This window comes from Gadus macrocephalus, chromosome 12 (assembly GCF_031168955.1).
Source record: "Gadus macrocephalus chromosome 12, ASM3116895v1".
Lineage (NCBI taxonomy): Eukaryota > Metazoa > Chordata > Actinopteri > Gadiformes > Gadidae > Gadus > Gadus macrocephalus.
Genome location: NC_082393.1, coordinates 6,234,730 through 6,254,666, shown reverse-complemented (window position 1 = coordinate 6,254,666; position 19,937 = coordinate 6,234,730). Strand labels below are relative to the sequence as shown.

The 19,937-nt window shown below is 48.8% G+C and overlaps 1 protein-coding gene across 7 annotated transcripts in view; it reads left to right on the top strand.

The window, feature by feature from the left end:
• The window catches only part of herc2 (HECT and RLD domain containing E3 ubiquitin protein ligase 2), a 69,342-nt gene that overhangs the window by 38,881 nt on the left and 10,524 nt on the right, over window positions 1-19,937 (top strand). For all 7 annotated transcript variants that reach the window (XM_060066252.1, XM_060066253.1, XM_060066251.1 and 4 more), the window contains 26 exons: window positions 103-194; window positions 615-790; window positions 981-1,092; window positions 1,454-1,535; window positions 2,280-2,514; window positions 2,830-3,007; window positions 3,506-3,587; window positions 3,815-3,986; window positions 4,363-4,507; window positions 5,385-5,610; window positions 6,173-6,344; window positions 6,851-7,037; window positions 7,369-7,512; window positions 8,551-8,742; window positions 9,413-9,566; window positions 10,247-10,354; window positions 10,744-10,875; window positions 11,265-11,423; window positions 12,639-12,757; window positions 13,784-13,909; window positions 14,460-14,615; window positions 14,806-15,120; window positions 16,166-16,380; window positions 17,731-17,908; window positions 18,401-18,562; window positions 18,954-19,045. In XM_060066252.1, coding sequence (XP_059922235.1) covers window positions 103-194; window positions 615-790; window positions 981-1,092; window positions 1,454-1,535; window positions 2,280-2,514; window positions 2,830-3,007; window positions 3,506-3,587; window positions 3,815-3,986; window positions 4,363-4,507; window positions 5,385-5,610; window positions 6,173-6,344; window positions 6,851-7,037; window positions 7,369-7,512; window positions 8,551-8,742; window positions 9,413-9,566; window positions 10,247-10,354; window positions 10,744-10,875; window positions 11,265-11,423; window positions 12,639-12,757; window positions 13,784-13,909; window positions 14,460-14,615; window positions 14,806-15,120; window positions 16,166-16,380; window positions 17,731-17,908; window positions 18,401-18,562; window positions 18,954-19,045 — 4,111 coding nt within the window. The remainder of the gene's footprint in view (window positions 1-102; window positions 195-614; window positions 791-980; window positions 1,093-1,453; window positions 1,536-2,279; window positions 2,515-2,829; window positions 3,008-3,505; window positions 3,588-3,814; window positions 3,987-4,362; window positions 4,508-5,384; window positions 5,611-6,172; window positions 6,345-6,850; window positions 7,038-7,368; window positions 7,513-8,550; window positions 8,743-9,412; window positions 9,567-10,246; window positions 10,355-10,743; window positions 10,876-11,264; window positions 11,424-12,638; window positions 12,758-13,783; window positions 13,910-14,459; window positions 14,616-14,805; window positions 15,121-16,165; window positions 16,381-17,730; window positions 17,909-18,400; window positions 18,563-18,953; window positions 19,046-19,937) is intronic.

Here is a 19,937-nt window from a genome sequence, read left to right as displayed (position 1 = left end):
CAATGGTTGGCTGATTGCTAAGGTTCATCCCACTGCTCATGATGTATAATCCCATGAAGATAATGCATTAACTGTTGATTCGTTTATGTGATTCATGTGTAGGGGGCAGCTCTCTGAACAACCTGATTGAGTTGAAGACGATCACCATCAACCCCACAGACACCGCTGTGCCTTTGCTCACCGACTGCACTGAGGTGAGTAAGCCAAGTGTCATTGTCTTGGCTTGATTAGGTTTGGTCTGTAAGCTTAGCTTCATTAATTCTGGTGCGTGATTTTAGCTTCATATCTTGTCAATTAGGTCGGCTTAATTAGTTTAGCTTCGTTAGCAAAGCTTGGTTTTGTTATGCTAGTTAGCTTAGCTTGATTAGCTTACTTGCGATGTGTGAGATTTGTTGGCTTTCCTTTAGCCTAGCGTCAAGATATTGGCTTAGCTAGATGAGCCCATAAACGGGTACATACAAAATTGCTATGATGTATTGCAGAATGTAAATTGTGATGTTTATATTACCTCCTGCTCTCGCTACAGTTCCACCTTAGGGATGATTACATAGAGTTCGCTGCTGGTATATTATGTATGTTTTCAAAGATGCATTGTGATGGTGACATCCCTACAGTACCACCGCTACATAGAGATTGCCATCAAGCAGTGCCGTAGCTCCGGCATCGACTGCAAGGCCCACGGCCTGAGCCTCGTGGGCCGGATCCGGGCGGAGGATGAAGAGCTAGCCACCGTGCCCTTCCTCGCCTCCGACAACGAGGAAGAGGACGAAGAAAAGGCTGCTGTTGGGAGGTGAGGTGGACCCCCTTAGAAAATCGAATATTAGTAAGAAATATACAGAGAATAGTGGAACCTTGGATTCAATAATGCATGATAGTCAGTTTATGCTACTTTTTTTTTAAACTACATTGACCATTATACACAAGGTCTAATCACACAGTATCACTGATTGTAAATATGCCAATCGGTCATGCGCCATCAGCCTGGCTCGCAAGAAGTCTTCAGGGATGGAGTCAGCTGCCACCATCAGGACCAAAGTGTTCGTCTGGGGTCTGAATGACAAGGACCAGCTGGGCGGTCTCAAAGGATCCAAGGTACTGGGAAATATTAATTACATTATAATAATAAAAAGGTAATCATAAAGCTAAAACCCATTGATGTAAGAGCCTACTAGGAGTAGAGCTGGAAAGTGTAATAGCTCAGGGGTTTGACTCCCAACCTAAAGGTGTTCCAGCTTGATTCCCAATGCACTTGATGCCCCATGCCCCACCTGCTCCATAATGACATGTTTCTGGGGAGGAAATGAAATTGTGGGGTGTAGCAGGTGCCCTTTAGATTTACTTGGTGGTGATGGCGTATATTACTCCGTGAGTTGACTTATCTAATTCAGAGTTCCCCTGGATCGCTCCTCTCCTCATCTGAACACTGTGTGTATTTCTTTCCGCTCCTCCATAGATCAAGGTGCCTTCGTTCTCCGAGACTTTATCTGGCCTCAACGTGGTGCAGGTGGCGGGAGGTTCCAAGAGTCTGTTTGCCGGTGAGTCAGTGTACGGCTCAGGTGTATGTGTGACCTGCCCTGCTGAGAGTGCACACTGGATACTCACCGAAACTGGAGCAGGGATCTTAAACAGGGAAGGGAACTCCTCCAGTGTGTTCTGGTGCGGTTAGAATCACTACGCTAAAAGTGTGCCCTATAAAAACAGAACTGATATCAATATCTATAGGTGTACGATAATAATAAAGTTTTTATAAAATTGAATTAATCCCAGAGGAAAAATGTTAGTGTTATGGACAGTATTACAATTACATATTATTATAAAATGCTAAAATCAACAAAATAATCATTAAAAATACCCAGTCCAAGTATTATTGGTACTATATATCATCTATCAAATCATGGCATGTCCCTGGTCCAGCATCTAAAGCTAACCCCTTCTATGGATGAAATGAACAGTGCTACAGTGTGACCAGTGATAGATAGATGGATGGATAGGAACTTTATTAATCCATCGGGAAGGTTGCCTCAGGAAATTGCACTTCGGGCTGCAGAAAACACCATGTTACAAATAGAAGAGAAAACAAGTACAAATGTGCAAAAATACAAAATGCTAAATGCTGAAAATATATTTTGCAGGGAAACAATATACAAGAAGAATAGTATACAAGCCAACATTGACTTTAGGGAGTGCTTAAACAGTGCATCAAAACACCATCAAACAGCCGAGTTGTGTTTTGATTCAGGGTCATGTTATGTAATGGTGTCCGGGTGCCTCCTCCCCAGTGACGGTGGAGGGCAAGGTGCACGCCTGCGGCGAGGCCACCAACGGCAGGCTGGGCCTGGGCCTGTCCAGCGGCACGGTGCCCATCCCGCGGCAGGTCGCCGCCCTCAGCAACTACGTGGTGAAGAAGGTGGCGGTGCACTCGGGCGGACGCCACGCCATGGCCCTGACCGTGGACGGCAAGGTCTTCTCCTGGGGCGAGGGCGACGACGGCAAGCTGGGGCACTTCAGCAGGATGTGAGCCAATCACGCGTCAGATACGCGGCTTGGTCATGCGACCAACATTTTATTTGTAATGGGAATAGATTTTATTGGCACGGTGATGTGTTGAGAACCGTTACATGCAAAGTAGGATTCTTGGCGTTTTATGGGAAGTGCCTCGTAAATATAAAGTAGATAAAAATAGAAAGAAGAGCAGAAAGTAGTAAACTTATAATCGGCCATGTTGCCCCACTGCCAACGTTACTTCATTATTTTCTGGCACTACTAACCTACTCAGAGGAACGGTGGCTATACCAACTGGGCTAACGGAAAAAAATGTGTGTCTCCCAGGAACTGTGACAAGCCGCGGCTGATCGAGGCCTTGAAGACCAAGCGGATCCGGGACATCGCCTGCGGCAGCTCCCACAGCTCAGCCATCACCTCCAGCGGGGAGCTGTACAGCTGGGGCCTGGGGGAGTACGGGAGGCTGGGCCACGGGGACAACACCACCCAGCTCAGACCCAAACTGGTACGTCTGTTTGGCTGGCACCACGTTAGCACCTGTGTCAGTACTTTCTGGTAGTACTTGCTGTTATTTTATGATATTTTTTATTCTGAGGTAAAAAAAAATGACTGCAACCTTGACAAAAATAAAATAAAATAAATCTGGAATATAACTTGATTGTGCAACTCAAGCTCACAATATATAAAGCCTACCAAATATACGACTTTGCAAACACAGAAAAACGGCAGAAGACATCTGTGTTCAAGTAGCAGTTTTAGAGCTTTCAGTGTAAAGGACATTGTGCAACGGTAGCTGTTTGAAAGGCAGGGCCAAGATAGTAGATACAGTGCCAACTAATGTCCTCCCAAATGAATCCTGACAAAAACCCAGCCGCCTTTACTCCTCGAACGTTCCTGTGACCTTCCACGTCCTCTAGCGTTCCTGTTCCTCACCCTTTTATTCTCCTCATCCTCTGACCTTTCGGTTCCTCACCCTCTAACGTTCCTGCGCCCTGTCGCCCAGGTCAAAGTTCTCCTTGGCCACCGGGTGGTCCAGGTGGCATGTGGGAGTCGAGATGCCCAGACCCTGGCCCTCACTGATGAAGGTAACAAAATGTTCTCTCATACCTTTTTAGCTTTGCCTTTTTAAGCAAGCAGTGTGTACTTTTTTTTGTCTTTGATTTGTTAATTTGAATTATTTACATTTTAATTATACAAACAATGTCATTTATTTATTCAAATGAAATCGATTTTTCTTGACTTTGTCTTTTTCACGAAGAGCAAAAGTTTGATTGATTGACTGGCGACCCTGGCTTGTGGATCTCCTCCCCAGGCTTGGTGTTCTCCTGGGGCGACGGGGACTTTGGGAAGCTGGGCCGCGGCGGCAGCGAGGGCTGCAACATCCCCCAGAACATCGAGCGGCTCAACGGACAGGGCGTGTGCCAGATCGAGTGCGGAGCTCAGTTCTCTCTCGCACTCACCAAGTCCGGAGTCGTCTGGACCTGGTAAGATGGCCGCCCATCGCTGTCACACTCCAACTGTCACTTTGCCTGTGGAACTCTCTCCCACTATCCATCCGTACTGTAGAGTCTCTCCCCACCTTTAAAACCTCCATCAAAACTCACCTGTTCCGACTGGCCTATCCCACTTAACTCCACCCACCAGCCAATTCAATGAATATGTTGAATAGTTTATTTTGAATGTTTTTTTGTTTTAACTATATTTGCCTGTTTTTAAATTGTATTTGCTTGTCTTAACTGGAAGGAGACCTTGAGAGTTTTGAAAGGCGCCCTGAAATAAAATGTATTATTATTATTATTACTTTTACCAAACCCCTCTGTGTCTGGGACACTCACGGTCATCTGTTGTGTTGCCAACCAGGGGGAAGGGAGACTACTTCCGGCTGGGTCACGGGACTGACGTGCACGTGCGTAAGCCCCAGATGGTGGAGGGCCTGAGGGGGAAGAAGATTGTGCACGTGGCGGTTGGGGCGCTGCACTGTCTGGCTGTCACCGAGACGGGACAGGTGTGTAGGAGCAAGAACACATCCTCCATGCACGCAGTTTACTGTTGTGTGTGTGTGTGTGTGTGTGTGTGTGTGTGTGTGTGTGTGTGTGTGTGTGTGTGTGTGTGTGTGTGTGTGTGTGTGTGTGTGTGTGTGTGTGTGTGGTAGGTACATGTCTTTAAAGTAGAAGTGTGCATGCGCTTCATAAATCCAAGGTGCGTGTGTGCACTCCATCAATCTTTAATAGTGGAAGTGTGTGTGCTCCATGTATCTAGTGTGTGTTTGTGTGTGTCCACGCTCCTTATTTATTTTATCTATATTTATTGCTCCGCCTCTGACCTCCTCTGGCTAATCGTCTTCTTTCATCCTGTTTAAAACTCTGTGCTCGGCACTAAGTGAAGCATCCACGTCATCTCCTCTGGTGATCTGAGACTCCGTGTCTCAACTGCTTAATAGATGGCTCTCAGAGGGCTCGGCGATAATAGGAGGGGGTTACATAAACCACACACATCCCACGCTCTGAAACCCAAGTTTAGCGTCGAACTGCATAAAAACATTTATTATTTTTTTCCACAGAACACAAAATCCAATATTCGTTTAAAATGAGATGGCTCTTTCTTTAGTCCCAGGAGGGAAATTGAGGTGTCACAGCACAAAGAACAGGACAGTAGTATAATTAAAGTTAGGACTAAAGAGCAAAAGCAAAACGAAACAAATACAGTATATCTATGTGGGCTTCTGGTTGCTACTAGTGCTGCTAGTAGCACATACGAGGAGTAGTTAAGAAAACCAAACTTTTCGGTACGTCAAATGCGTGACACTCAATTGGTAAAGAGAGAGGTGTCTGGGGGGGGACCCATCAGCGTAATGAATGACGACGTCGTCGCTGTGCCGTCAGGTGTATGCGTGGGGCGACAACGACCACGGGCAGCAGGGCAACGGGACCACCACGGTCAACCGGAAGCCCACCCTGGTGCAGGGACTGGAGGGGCAGAAGATCACCCGGGTGGCCTGTGGCTCCTCCCACAGCGTGGCCTGGACCACCGTGGACGTGACCACGCCGTCCGTCCACGAGCCCGTCCTCTTCCAGACCGCCAGGGACTCTCTGGGAGCCTCCTACCTGGGTAAGCACTGACCGCTCGTTAACCAATCGGAACACACCCAATCTCCTACCTGGGTAAGCACTGACCGCTCGTTAACCAATCGGAACACACCCAATCTCCTACCTGGGTAAGCACTGACCGCTCGTTAACCAATCGGAACACACCCAATCTCCTACCTGGGTAAGCACTGACCGCTCGTTAACCAATCGGAACACACCCAATCTCCTACCTGGGTAAGCACTGACCGCTCGTTAACCAATCGGAACACACCCAATCTCCTACCTGGGTAAGCACTATCAACCTGTTAACCAATCAGAACACTCACGCCTCCTTCCCAGGTAAGCAATAATCGCTCATTAACCAAGCCTCCCACCCCCTACCTGGGCAAGGGAGGAGTAGTTCTGATTGGCTGCGGTTAACAAAGGCTTACCGAGGTAAGGAGGTGAACGTTCGAATTGGCTTAAGGAGTTGAATCCAACGACTCCCTTTAGAGCCTCCATCTTCTGGTGCAACCTGAAGTTGAGCTCTCGCGTGTTGAGCCATGCCTGACGATGTGTTTGGGGTCGTGGTCGTGGTTCCGCAGGGGTCCCGTTGGACAGCGACTCGTCCGCCGCCAGCAACAAGATGAGCGGGCGGAGCAGCGCCAAGGCCAACCGGCCGTCGCTGGCCAAGATCCTGCTGTCTCTGGACGGCAACCTGGCCAAGCAGCAGGCCCTGTCCCACGTCCTCTCCGCCCTGCAGATCATGTATGCCAGGTGAGATCCCCCGCCCGCCATCATGGACAAGCGGCTGACCTCGTGGTGGGGGACCGGTGTCTCTGGAGGTACCACAATGATTCAACCATGATTCAGGACTTACGAAGCCGCTCCTATCATACACCCAGGCCCACTGATTAATTACATATTAAGCTTATCCTATTACACCGAAGCACAACGATTCATTTTAGAAAATACTCAAATTTTGTCCTTCTGATTCCGTTCTCTACTCCCCACCCAGTCAAGTCGATTTTGGTGTGACTGATGTGTTGACTCCACCTGCACAGCAGGTCGTTTCCTGTGTGACACAAATCTTTAGTTTAATAAGGCATTACTCTGGCAACCTTTGTCGTGACTAAATATAGAATAAAGATAAATCATGCATAATTTCATGGTATAAGTCCCACCACGCACCTTCCAAGCCCCGTGACTCTGAGGCGAGCCTCCTCCGGCATCGTCGCAGCAACGCCGTCGTCCTCATTTCGCTTCTCCTCTCCTCCCACCAGGGACGCTGTGGTGGGCGCCCTGATGCCCGCCTGCATGATGCTCCCCATGGAGTGTCCCTCCAGCTCCCCCGTGCCGCCCTCCGACACCTCCTCCTCGTCGGGCATGAGCGACGACGAAGGCTCCCCGGCCCCCCAGGAGAGCGAGGAGCGGCTGAGCCCCAGCCCCTGGCAGGAGCGGAGGGGAGAGGTGAGGGATTGTCTACCCCGGGGTCCTGGAGCTCTAGGCGGGCATGGGGACCGGCTCTCAGAGCCATCACTCTCTGCACTGTGATGATGCTAAAGAACGTGACGGGGGAGGTTGAGAATAGGATTTGATCCTTTTGACAACTTGGTTTGAAAAAAGTCAAGTCTCCTTGAATAAGAAAGTGTTTAGTGCTAAAAGGAAAAGTGTATTTTTCATATTGGTTAAGTTAATACACACATAAGTACACATTATGTACTAATGAACCTGGACCGGTTGGATCCCATAGTTACATTAGTGTGTGTGTGTGTGTGTGTGTGTGTGTGTGTCTGAGAAGGGTGCGTCCTCAGAGGACGCGGTGACCCCGTCGTCGGCGGTCACGCCCTCGGCCTCGGGCGCCTCGTCGCGACCCTTCATCCCCGTCACCGACGACCCCGGCGCCGCCAGCATCATCGCCGAGACCATGACCAAGACCAAAGAGGTGAGCCAACAGCAACCCTCCCCACGACCTGACGCTGTGGGCTGCCTCGCTCGTTAAAGCTGCTCGGGATTACACAACTTGGTCCGGGGTCGCTGACTGACGGGGGCCTGATAAGTGGTTTATCTCACTAAAGCAAACCCACACCCACGCCCTGTCGTCCATAGGATTAGCTTTGTTCACTTCACTAAGCAAACAAACCCAGCTGTGAATGAAAGGTTAGGCAAGGTACACCTCAAGTAATTGCTGAAAGGAGAATCGACTGAAAACCAACTGACGACAAAGTTTATTAACTTTTAGAAAGTCGATGGAGGCAACACAGACTGCAGTTTTGTTCAGGCGCCGAAAACTCGCTAGCACGATCGGACATATCCAGTCATCACTGGATGCATCGGACTCGAGACTGGAGAGTTAGTCACTGGTGAGTGTCAGATGAAATCTGACCCGTCCAGTGAACCAACGCCAACGTCAGTCCAAAGTCTCCTGCTCGCATGACCTGCAGATCTCCGAAAGGGTCACCAAGTAAACGCTAACCACGTCTCTCATGGGAGCCTATGCACACTTAACCCACAGGTTAGGGAAAGCTGCTCAATCAAGGTTTAGTAATGAGGTTTTAGGAATTAACACGCTCAATGGAGACCAGGTTCAATATGGACACTAGAGTTGGTAGGTCCGTCAATCGAGTTGAAGCTGTGTGTGTGTGTGTGTGTGTGTGTGTGTGTGTGTGTGTGTGTGTGTGTGTGTGTGTGTTAATAATAAAAATACATTTGTTTGTTTACCCCTCAATCATTTACACAATACTTTATTGTGTAAATGCATTTCATTATAATTTGATCTTTGGATCGTAGAATCACTGATTTTGGACAATAACGTTGACTTCAGATGGATGAAATTGGCCAGGTGATTTCATCTTTCTAGTAGATTTGAATACCTAATATTAGTTAAGTTGGGTTTAGATCAGTTTGTGCCTTGTCGTCACGCTGCCGTTTCCTAAATGGTTTCTAAATGTTTCGGTGTCCGCCCCTCTCTCTCTCTCCCCAGGACTCTGAGAACCAGAGCAAGGTGGTGGGTCCCGAGCCGCAGTACCTGGACGAGTTCACCGCCCTTCTGGTCCCCGACGACACCCGGGTCATGGTGGACGTGCTGAAGCTCGCCGTGTCCCACCGCTCCGGGGACAAGGGCCGGGACGTGCTCTCGGCCGTGCTCTCCGGCATGGGTACCGCCTACCCACAGGTCAGCCAATCAGAACATGCACACACACACACCTTACCTGGGTGACGGATGGATCACCACAGCCAATCGGCACACACGCCTCCTTAAACTCTGGAACCATTTGTTAACCGCAGCCAGTCAGAACACACCTCCTTCCTGGATAACCACTCAGCCCTCGTTAATCATAGCCAATCAGAACACACCTCCTCCCTGGATAACCATTCAGCCCTCGTTAATCATAGCCAATCAGAACACACCTCCTCCCTGGATAACCATTCAGCCCTCGTTAATCATAGCCGATCAGAACACACCTCCTCCCTGGATAACCATTCAGCCCTCGTTAATCATAGCCAATCAGAACACACCTCCTCCCTGGATAACCATTCAGCCCTCGTTAATCATAGCCAATCAGAACACACCTCCTTCCTGGATAACTACTCGGCCCTCGTTAAACATAGCCAATCAGAACACACCTCCTTCCTGGGTAACCACTCGGCACTCGTTAATCCCAGCCAATCAGAACTCTCCTCTTACCTGTGTCACCACTTGTTAACCACAGCCATAGGAACACACCTCCTATATTTTGTTACCTGACTGGGGTTCACCCTTGCTCTCAGGGTGACTGTTTTGAAACAGGCGTCCACCTATTTTAATGTATATCTCTACGTTCTATGTTTCTGTGTGTGGACAGGTGGCGGACATGCTGCTAGAGCTGTGTGTGACGGAGCTGGAGGACGTGGCCACCGACTCCCAGAGCGGACGCCTCTCCTCCCAGCCCGTGGTGGTGGAGAGCAGCCACCCGTACACCGACGACACCTCCACCAGCGGCACTGTTAAGATCCCAGGTACGCCATCGCCACCACCTGATGCACCAACCGACTGGTTTGCCTTCTTGTCTTCCTCGGCCGTCTCGATTTTGAAATGACACTGTACTCTCTACCATTCAACCCCCCCCCCCTACTTGAATGGTAGGTATCCCCCTGCTACCTACCATTCAACCCCCTGCTACCTACCATTCAACCCCCTGCTACCTACCATTGAATGGTAGGTAGCAAGGGAATAGTTTCAAATGGGCTAGAAGACTGAGAAATGACCTGGGAAATGGCAAGGGCATCTGTCCCTCAATCACTGGTAGCTTCAAAGGGCTTCACAGGCCACATTTTGACACCCCCTACCCCGAGCCCATTAAATGGACAAGGAAAAACCCTTAAATGTCAATGGAGAAAGCCTGAACAAAGAAGAGGGACCCCTCCCTCAAGGGATGGTGAGGAGTGAAGTGTGTGTGTGTGTGTGTGTGTGTGTGTGTGTGTGTGTGTGTGTGTGTGTGTGTGTGTGTGTGTGGGGGTGTGTGTTGGTGTGTGTCTGTGAGTGTCTTGTGTTTAATGATAGCATGGCAAGGGTCACAAGCAAAAGAAAGCTGAAGTCAGATGAAAATCAATCATGAATGTGAGCTTGTCTGATTACCGCGCGCGACAAAAGATTGAATTTCGTGGCGGTTCACACTCGACTGTGTGCGTCCCCGTAGGAGCGGAGGGCCTGAGGGTGGAGTTCGACCGGCAGTGCTCCACGGAGAGGCGCCACGACCCTCTGACCATCATGGACGGAGCCAACAGGATTGTGTCCGTGCGCTCAGGTGAACACCGATCACAGATTAACCGAGTCCAGGGGTCACCGACAGCCCAGGGGTCAGCCAGCGTGAGGGGCTTGGGGTCGCCGCCTGACGCTGATCTCCACTGGAGCCAGCAGACCTAGGATTGTTGGCGGGGAAAACATATTGTGTGTGTGTGTGTGCATGCATCTTTGTGCATGGACGTGTGTGTGGGTGTGGGTGTTTGTCTATGTATATGTATCTCTGTGTGTGGAAGTGTATCTGTGTGTGTCTATGGTTGTGTATGTGTGTCTGGCTGTGTGTGTGTGTGTATTTCTGCGTACCTGCATATATATTCATGTGTGTGTGTGTGTGTGTGTGTGTGTGTGTGTGTGTGTGTGTGTGTGTGTGTGTGTGTGTGTGTGTGTGTGCAGGCAGGGAGTGGTGTGATTGGTCCAGTGAGCTGAGGATCCCAGGAGACGAACTCAAGTGGAAGTTCACCAGCGACGGCTCGGTCAACGGCTGGGGCTGGCGCTACACCGTCTACCCCATAATGCCCGCCGCCGGTGAGGCCACCCACGCACCACTTTGAGTTCCGGTGCTCTCGCGATGAATAGAAAGTGGAGCGAGCTAATGTGTTGAGTCCACCTGCACAGCAGGTCGTTTCCTGTGTGACTCAAATCTTTTGTTTAATAAGGCATTACTCTGGCAGCGGATTATTTGACGTCCTTTCTGTCTGAGAACGGCTTGCATACGAATAATGGCTCGCATACTTATAAGAACAAGAGCCCTGCGAAACATGGTCAATGATAAGTATAATCCAAAAAGATGTCGTTTCTTTATGGCTGCCGGAAAATTGCACAGACTCCAAATGATGTCCGGATGTTTACAGTCGGAGATGACCCAAGCCAACTTCCTCCGTGCCCTCTCTGTCCGTCCTCCTGCTGTGTCCCAGGACCCAAGGACCTGCTGTCGGACCGCTGCATCCTCTCCTGCCCCTCCATGGACCTGGTCACCTGCCTGCTGGACTTCAGGTTCAACTTTGCCTCCAACCGCAGCATCGTGCCCCGGCTCGCCGCCTCCCTGGCTGCCTGCGCGCAGCTCAGTGCCCTGGGTGAGCAGACCGTCTCCCTCCCACCGTCTGTATTTAACACATCACTCCCCCCCCCCCCCCCCCCCAGACCCTCCCCCCCCCCCCCCCAGACCCCCCCACCGGTTGTGCATTGTCCAGAAGTCTCGCTCCCCCCAAGTCATCCTCCCCTCCCCGTCCACATGATCACGGATGTATTTCAAAACTATAACGTAAACATTTATATCACATGTATAGTACAGAAGAGCAGATCTAATGTATAGGGGTATCCTATATTTAGCATATAAAAAAAGTCATAATTACATGTTTATTACATATACTACAAATGTAATCACTCTCTATAATTTGAACTGACACAACACACAGATGGTTCTTGATTCAGACTTTGTATCGTGTCGTTAGAGCCATGGCCGTAGAGTAAAGAAAAAATATTGTGATTAATGATTCAAGCAGGCAATCTGGAATTCCCATCCCTATCTTAATGCATCACTTCAAAGCCGAGCCTGGGACTAGCTTGCTAGCTTTAGCATTATGTCTTCCTAGCTTTGTGGCAGACTCCGTCATGAGCAATGAGTGCACAGGGAAAGTGCGGGCAGTAGGGCTGGGCGATTAATCGAATTTTGATTGCGATTTCGATTTTAGCGTAAAATTAACATAATCTAGTTTTCTGATTTATAGAATGGGCAGAACAGCTGGATACATATCTGTATAATATTTTAGATTGGAACATTTTCTTTTTGACCATTTTGTGTATTTTTGTGAGGCGAAGTTTCAAAGTTCTCAGTTACAAAGTTTATTTTGGGAGAGACATGCTGAATAAATACAACATGTTTTCAAACTCAACAATAATCGTTTGAATATTCGTGATTTCAATAATGACCAAAATAATCGTGATTATGATTTTTCCCATAATCGAGCAGCCCTAGTGGGCGGGCAACTGGGTAGGTAGGTAGCCGGACAGGTAGACCATCCAATCATCTCATTCAGCCTGATTGAAATGATGACCGGCTTATAACAGGCCTGTGATAGCCAAATATACCATATTACCTTATAAATATACCATATTTCTATTTATTGATTGCTGTCGGGATGGAAACAGAATTTCAACACATATGATAAGAAATGCTTCGAGATAAATTGCCTTCCCCAGCTTTAATAAACCGTGAATAACCTGTGTGTGTGTGTGTGTGTGTGTGTGTGTGTGTGTGTGTGTGTGTGTGTGCGCTTTCGACCATCCAGCGGCGAGCCACAGGATGTGGGCTCTGCAGCGTCTGAGGAAGCTGCTGACCACCGAGTACGGCCAGTCCATCAACATCAACCGCCTGCTGGGCGAAGGAGAGGGGGAGGCTCGCACCATGGTGAGCCCTGGAACCACACACACCCAGTAGACAGAGGACACACACACCCCCAGTAGACAGAGGGGCACACACACACACACACCCAGCCCCTGCTAGATCGAACTAGCCCTCCGACAGGTGTGCATTGTCCAGAAGTCTCACTCCCTCTAAGTCTACCCCTCATCCTCCTCCAATAGATAGACGTACACACACAGTAGACAGAGGGCACACACACACACACAGTAGAGAGAGGGCACACACACGCAGTATAGAGAGGACACACACACGCAGTATAGAGAGGGCACACACACACAGTATAGAGAGGGCACACACACGCAGTATAGAGAGGGCACACACACGCAGTATAGAGAGGACACACACACACAGTATAGAGAGGGCACACACACGCAGTATAGAGAGGACACACACACACAGTATAGAGAGGGCACACACACACACACAGTATAGAGAGGGCACACACACGCAGTATAGAGAGGGCACACACACGCAGTATAGAGAGGACACACACACGCAGTATAGAGAGGGCACACACACGCAGTATAGAGAGGGCACACACACGCAGTATAGAGAGGACACACACACACACACACAGTATAGAGAGGACACACACACCCAATATAGAGAGGGCACACACACGCAGTATAGAGAGGACACACACACACACACACAGTATAGAGAGGACACACACACCCAATATAGAGAGGGCACACACACACACACACAGTATAGAGAGGACACACACACCCAATATAGAGAGGGCACACACACCATATAGAGAGGGACACACACACACAGTAGATAGAGGACACACATACTCAGTAGACAGAGGGCTCAAAGCCCCAAAGATGTGCTAACGTCAGTAATTAGTTGTTTTGCCTCCTTTACTCCACTAAATATTGTGCCAGACATGCCTCCACAGGGGGGGTCACGGCATGAAGAAGTTTGTGACCCCCTGCTCTAGAACTGCATGGGCGGCGTACGGTTTTAGCCATTGTTAGGTAATGTGTGTGTGTGTTGGATTTTCAGAGTTTTACGGGCAGTGCGCTGGCCGCCCTGGTCAAGGGTCTCCCCGAGGCACTCCAGAGGCAGTACGAGTACGAGGACCCCATTGTCAGGGGCGGGAAGCAGCTGCTGCACAGCCCCTTCTTCAAGGTACGGTCCCAGCCTGGGGCTCTTGAGCTGAGCAGTAGCTACAGCAACCATGTCCCCTCAAGGTACACTCCGAGCCTGGGGCTCTTGAGCTGAGCAGTAGCACCAGTAACTATGAACCTCCAAGGTGCTCTTCAGCTTAGCATCAGTAGCATGTGCTGAACCAAGGACAAGCTCACCACCCATTCACTGTTTTTAGTTTTCAACTCATTTCAATGTTTTCTTTGTTTATATTTTCTTCAATATTGTTTTATGGTGTTGCTGTTACATTTACATTACATTCAGGGCATTTAAAAGACCATTTTTCCAAAGCAACCTAAAACCATTTATCCACACATGGGTCTAGGTCTTGCTTCGACACTGTACTAAGTGTCCGGGGATCGTACCAACGCGCTCTACCTCCTGAAATAAACCGACGGATGTAGTCATTTTATCAATTAAATATCAAGACTACACTTTTCCAACAAAATCTCGCTCACAATTAATGTAGTCAAATCGAGATTATTCGATAACGTTAATCTTGTTATTGTGGTTGCTATATCTTCACTACCAGGTGCTGGCGGCCCTGGCCTGTGACCTGGAGCTAGACACCCTGCCGTGCTGCGCCGAGACCCATAAGTGGGCGTGGTTCCGCCGCTACTGCACCGCCTCCCGGGTGGCCGTCGCCCTGGACAAACGGTCCGGCCTGCCCAGACCCTTCCTGGACGAGGTGGGGGGGACCCGCTTCTCTTATCGCTGTATCTGTCTCTATATAGAGGTCCCGGTACAGAAGGATCTCTAGTGATGGATCTAGCCCTCCGCCCCACCTCACTTTCTCTGTCTCTGTCTCTCTGGCTCCGTCTATATCGGTTTCGATCTCTCCCCCCCCCCCCCCCCCCCTCACTCCCCCCTCCCTGCAGGTGACCAAGAAGATCTGCGAGCTGATGGCGGACCACGAGACCATGAGCGGCCTGCACGAGAAGCACGACACCTTCCGCCGGGAGCAGGACGAGCAGCTGGTCCAGTGGATGAACCGCCGGCCCGACGACTGGACCCTGTCGGCCGGGGGCAGCGGCACCATCTACGGCTGGGGCCACAACCACCGGGGTCAGCTGGGCGGCATCGAGGGGGCAAAGGTCAAGGTGCCCACCCCCACCGAGGCGCTGGCCACGCTGCGGCCCGTCCAGCTCATCGGCGGCGAGCAGACGCTGTTTGCCGTCACGGCCGACGGGAAGGTCTGAGGCTTCTTCTACTTTAGTGTTTGATAGTTTTGCTGAACTAAAGGGATCAATTTGTACTCCTCTTTTATTAGGTAGTGTGATGAAACTAAAGGGTAACTCTTTATACTTTTCTTATTAGATCGTAAGGTGAACCCAAAGGATTAAATTCTTATACTTTTTTATAACATAATATTGTAATGCAATAGGTTTTATTCATTATACTTTTCTATTAGATAATATGAGGAGACGGTTTGCTTTTCATGCCTTTTGTATTAGATGCTATGATTCAACCGATGTAAAGGTTTAGGCTCTGACTATTTAACAATTATTCGCCGAAGGCGAAGGGAATAGTGGGGAATAGCCCCAGAGACAGCCTGTCTCAGGGGCTATTTTAGACGGGCTGTTTTAGTATACACTACACGTGAAGACTTCAAAAATAGATAAGATAACACATTTTGCTGGGATTATTTGTTTTTATTAGCGGAGTATTTGTCGACCGTCACGCACGCAAAAACAATATCCCGAGTTGAGATCTCAATCATGGGATATTTCCCGATATCCCGAGATAGCGAACATATCAAATTGCGCCGTCTTAGGAGGTTCACGTGGAGCGTATACTAATGACAATTATTAAATAACTGTCTCAGTGAATACCCCGATATCGCGTTACAATATCCACTTGGAATCTATTCCAGTCCAACCATCACGAGGCAGAGAATACCTGTGTCTATATATGACTCTTTAATTGTAACTATTTATTCCAGATAAAAAGTAACATGAATAAACCAACACCAGGTTAAATGTTTAACCTCTCGACTCTTAAGCTTTGATTTATTCCAGTTTAAATAACGTGACAACAATTCTAAAATATGTCAAACCGCCACACAATATAAAGACACGAGACGAGATAAGATCGCACTTTATTCAGCCCAGACAGGGAATGAGGCTGTCACCGCCAGGTAATACCAACGGTAATACGATTATCTGGCGACACCAGTTTTCATTCCTTCAAACCCCTCGGCCAACATTCCACCCTAACATGATGGGTCCTCCTCCCCAGCTGTACGCCACGGGCTACGGGGCGGGGGGCCGGCTGGGCATCGGGGGCACGGAGTCTGTGTCCACGCCCACCCTGCTGGAGTCCATCCAGCACGTGTTCATCAGGAAGGTGGCGGTGAACTCTGGGGGGAAGCACTGCCTGGCCCTGTCCTCCGAGGGGGAGGTGTACTCCTGGGGGGAGGCCGAGGACGGCAAGCTGGGCCACGGCAACCGCAGGTGAGGGGACCACCAGGGGGCTACTGTTGTTACCGGGGCCTACTGTTGTTACCAGGGGGTTACTGTTGTTAGCGGGGGTTACTGTTGTTACCGGGGGTTACTGTTGTTACCAGGGGGTTACTGTTGTTACCAGGGGGTTACTGTTGTTACCGGGGGTTACTGTTGTTACCAGGGGGTTACTGTTGTTACCGGGGGTTACTGTTGTTACCAGGGGGTTACTGTTGTTACCGGGGGTTACTGTTGTTACCGGGGCCTACTGTTGTTACTGGCGGTTATCGGTGTTACCGGGGGTTACTGTTGTTAACAGGGGGTTACTGTTGTTACCGGGGTTATGGGTGAAACCGGGGGTTACTGTTGTTACCAGGGGTTACTGTTGTTACCAGGGGGTTACTGTTGTTACCGGGGGTTACTGTTGTTACCGGGGGTTACTGTTGTTACCAGGGGGTTACTTTTGTTACCAGGGGGTTACTTTTGTTACCAGGGGGTTACTGTTGTTACCAGGGGGTTACTGTTGTTACCGGCGGTTATCGGTGTTACCGGGGGTTACTGTTGTTACCGGGGGGTTACTGTTGTTACCGGGGTTATGGGTGAAACCGGGGGTTACTGTTGTTACCGGGGGTTACTGTTATTACCAGGGGGTTACTGTTGTTAACAGGGGGTTACTGTTGTTAACCGGGGGTTATGGGTGAAACCGGGGGTTACTGTTGTTACCGGGGGTTACTGTTGTTACCAGGGGGTTACTGTTGTTACCGGGGGTTACTGTTGTTGCCGGGGCCTACTGTTGTTACCGGGGCCTACTGTTGTTACCGGGGGTTATGGTTGTTACCGGGGGTTATGGTTGTTACCAGCGGTTATGGGTGTTACCAGCGGTTATGGGTGTTAACGGGGGTTACTGTTGTTACCGGGGGTTACTGTTGTTACCGGGGGTTACTGTTGTTACCGGGGGTTATGGGTGTTACCGGGGGTTATTGTTGTTACCAGCGGTTATGGGTGTTAACGGGGGTTACTGTTGTTACCGGCGGTTATGGGTGTTAACGGGGGTTACTGTTGTTACCGGCGGTTATGGGTGTTACCGGGGGTTACTGTTGTTACCGGGGGTTACTGTTGTTACCGGGGGCTACTGTTGTTACCGGGGTTACTGGTGTTCCCGGGTGTTATGCGTGTAACCGGGGGTAAATGTTATAACCGACGGTTACTGTTGTATCCGATGATTACTGTTGTTCCCGGGGTTAACTGTTGTTAAGGGGGGTTTGTGCTGTTACCGCGGGATTCCTCTTACTCTGCGTTACTGCTTATTATCTGAGATCTGACTATCTGAGGTCTGATCCCATGACGTCCCTCTCCTGTCAGCCCATGTGATCGACCCCGGGTGATCGAGTCCCTTCGGGGCGTGGAGGTGGTGGACATCGCGGCCGGGGGAGCTCACAGCGCCTGCATCACATCCAGCGGAGAGCTCTACACCTGGGGCAAGGGCCGCTACGGCCGCCTGGGCCACGGGGACAGCGAGGACCAGCTCAAACCCAAACTGGTGCGTGGTGATCCCACCCTGGTAGTCTGGCGTCTGACTCTTGTTGACCACGACCGTTGGAGGGGACCTTGAGGAACTAAGAAGCGGTTGTCGACTTTAGACAGCATTTCGATTTTATGATGTTATGATGTTGGTTTTTACTGCACTTACCACTCCTTTTAGTTTTTGTGCAGCACTTTAACTTTTCTTGTAGCTCCCTTTTTTTATCCGAAGCCACTTACAAGCGAGGCTGAGCACAGTCAAAGCTTCTTAAGAGCGAGGTTAAGCACCACCAAAAGCTACCTGGTTCATATAGAAACAGCTGGACAGTGTGTAAAGTGCTTATGTTAATTAGTAAGATAAGGGTAGGCATTAGTCATTATTATATATACATTTATATATATATAGTGCATAATAGTTTGATATGGAACAGTGTGTAACTTTGGGGTTCTGAGTCTATGTCTATAATTGTATGTGTATACCTTCATGTGTGTACCTCTCCGTCTGTTCCAGGTGGATGCTCTACAGGGACACCGGGTCATGGACGTGGCGTGTGGTAGCGGGGACGCCCAGACGCTCTGTCTGACGGACGAGGACATGGTCTGGTCCTGGGGCGACGGGGACTATGGGAAACTAGGGAGAGGGGGCAGCGACGGCTGCAAGGTGCCCATGAAGGTCGGTACCCAGGGTTTCCCGCAGCACTTTTATGGCTAAGCAACACACGCCTGTAGCCTTAACTACGTCGTCAATTTTTATATAAATATTTGTATCGTTATAATTGCACAAATTAGTTCACTGTTCTTGTTCCAGGCGTTATATTGAAAAGCTGCTTATTCATTAATGATTTATTATTATTATTATTATTATTATTATTATTATTTAATATTCAGTGTTCAATAAATAATGATTGAATGTAGTTCACTGTAGTCTTATCACACAAGCGATGAGAGTTGCTTTGAATCAAAGTGTCTGCTAGATGACAAATGCTAACTGATGGCTTGTGTGATTGGTGTGTGGTCTTTGATCTTTGACCCTTGTTTTAATTGGTGACCCCATGACCTTTCAGATTGATTCCCTGACGGGTCTGGGAGTGGTCAAGGTGGAGTGTGGCTCCCAGTTCTCTGTGGCCCTCACCAAGTCTGGGGCTGTGTACACCTGGTATGTACTGATTTATATTGTGTGTATATATATATAGATATATTTATACGTGTATTCATAGTTAATCAAGTCCAACACTTGATTAGCTGTGCATTTCAAATTAAAAACACCTGTATATATACTGTCATACGGTATGCCATTACATACAATTATTCAGTAGTAAAATACTGAATACTGCAAAGTGGATATGAACTCATATCCACACAGTGGATATGAACTGGGAATATTTTTATTTTTGAGAAACAAAGTATCACCTCTGTGTTTTTTTAAATCAATTTTATCTTTGAATACAAAGTGTTGATTTTTTTTTTAATTCTTAGGCCTCATCCACAAGTATACAGGGGATTTCTGATAACCTATCTTTCCCTGTCCGCACCAACGGTGTTTATAGAGGATATTTCTGTCCACAAGAGTACTCAAAAGAATGAATGCATTGGCGATGAAAAAAAACACCACAGAAAGAACATTAGGAGCCCTGTGCATTAGTAGGATTCTTCCTGAGCTATGGATACAACAACAGCACAGCAATGTACTGATAACGTAACACTAGGTCGACGTAACCATGTTATTCAACCAGAACCAGCCACACGTAAACACTCGGTCGTTCGCCCTTGTTTGTATGTTTCTGGTACAGTAATCGGTACAGAAACATACAAACTGGTACAGTAGATCGATGTCCCGATGTCAGCGTTTTGCGAGGCCTCCATTTTACCGGTCATATGAACACTCGGAAAACAAGAGTTTTGATAAATCTCCAATCTGGAAGATTTCAGCGATCTGAGACACCGTTGAGGTGTGGACTAGACCCAAAAAAAAACATAGAGAAAATAGTGTTTTTAGAAATATTAAAACTGTGTGTTGACCAGGCCTTAGTATCCTCCAGTCTCTCATG